Source organism: Neopelma chrysocephalum, unplaced genomic scaffold, assembly GCF_003984885.1.
Source record: "Neopelma chrysocephalum unplaced genomic scaffold, ASM398488v2 Primary Assembly neopelma1_94399, whole genome shotgun sequence".
In the NCBI taxonomy this organism is placed as follows: domain Eukaryota; kingdom Metazoa; phylum Chordata; class Aves; order Passeriformes; family Pipridae; genus Neopelma; species Neopelma chrysocephalum.
The window spans coordinates 1-590 of NW_020923106.1; the positions used below are offsets into that span (position 1 = coordinate 1).

The window sequence follows — 590 nt, forward strand, 5'->3', positions numbered from 1 at the left end:
CGGGGCCGAAGGGCGCTGACGGCACCGGGTCCGTGCAGGCAACGGGCAGCTCTCCAGCGTCCTGCTCCAGGCCTACCTGCCCGTGGTGGACTACCAGACCTGCTCCAGCTCGGCTTACTGGGGCTCCACCGTCAAGAACACCATGGTCTGTGCCGGCGGCGACGGCGTGCGCTCCGGCTGCCAGGCACGGCCCCGCTCCTCGCTGGGACCCCCCCGGGCACCTCCAGCATCCTCCCGGGCACCTCCAGCATCCCCCCAGCACCTCCAGCATCCCTCCCCCAGCACCTCCAGCATCCCCCCCTGGGCACCTCCAGCATCCCCCCAGCACCTCCAGCATCCTCCCCCTGGGAACCTCCAGCATCCCCCCCGGGCACCTCCAGCATCCCCCCGGGCACCTCCAGCATCCCCCCGGGCACCTCCAGCGTCCCTCCCCCAGCACCTCCAGCATCCCCCCGGGCACCTCCAGCATCCCCCCCGGCACCTCCAGCATCCCTCCCCCAGCACCTCCAGTATCCCCCGGGCACCTCCAGCATCCCTCCTCTGGCACCTCCAGCATCCCTCTGGGCACCTCCAGCATCCCTGCTGCCCCC

At 72.2% G+C, this 590-nt stretch overlaps 1 protein-coding gene across 1 annotated transcript in view; it reads left to right on the plus strand.

The window, feature by feature from the left end:
• Window positions 1–17: 17 nt before the first annotated feature.
• LOC113980490 (chymotrypsin-like elastase family member 1) overlaps window positions 18–590 on the plus strand; it is a gene marked incomplete at both ends in the record, with an annotated part of 1,284 nt that continues 711 nt past the window's right edge. The window contains one exon of the mRNA XM_027707694.1: window positions 18–184. Within this exon, the coding sequence (XP_027563495.1) occupies window positions 18–184 (167 nt within the window). The remainder of the gene's footprint in view (window positions 185–590) is intronic.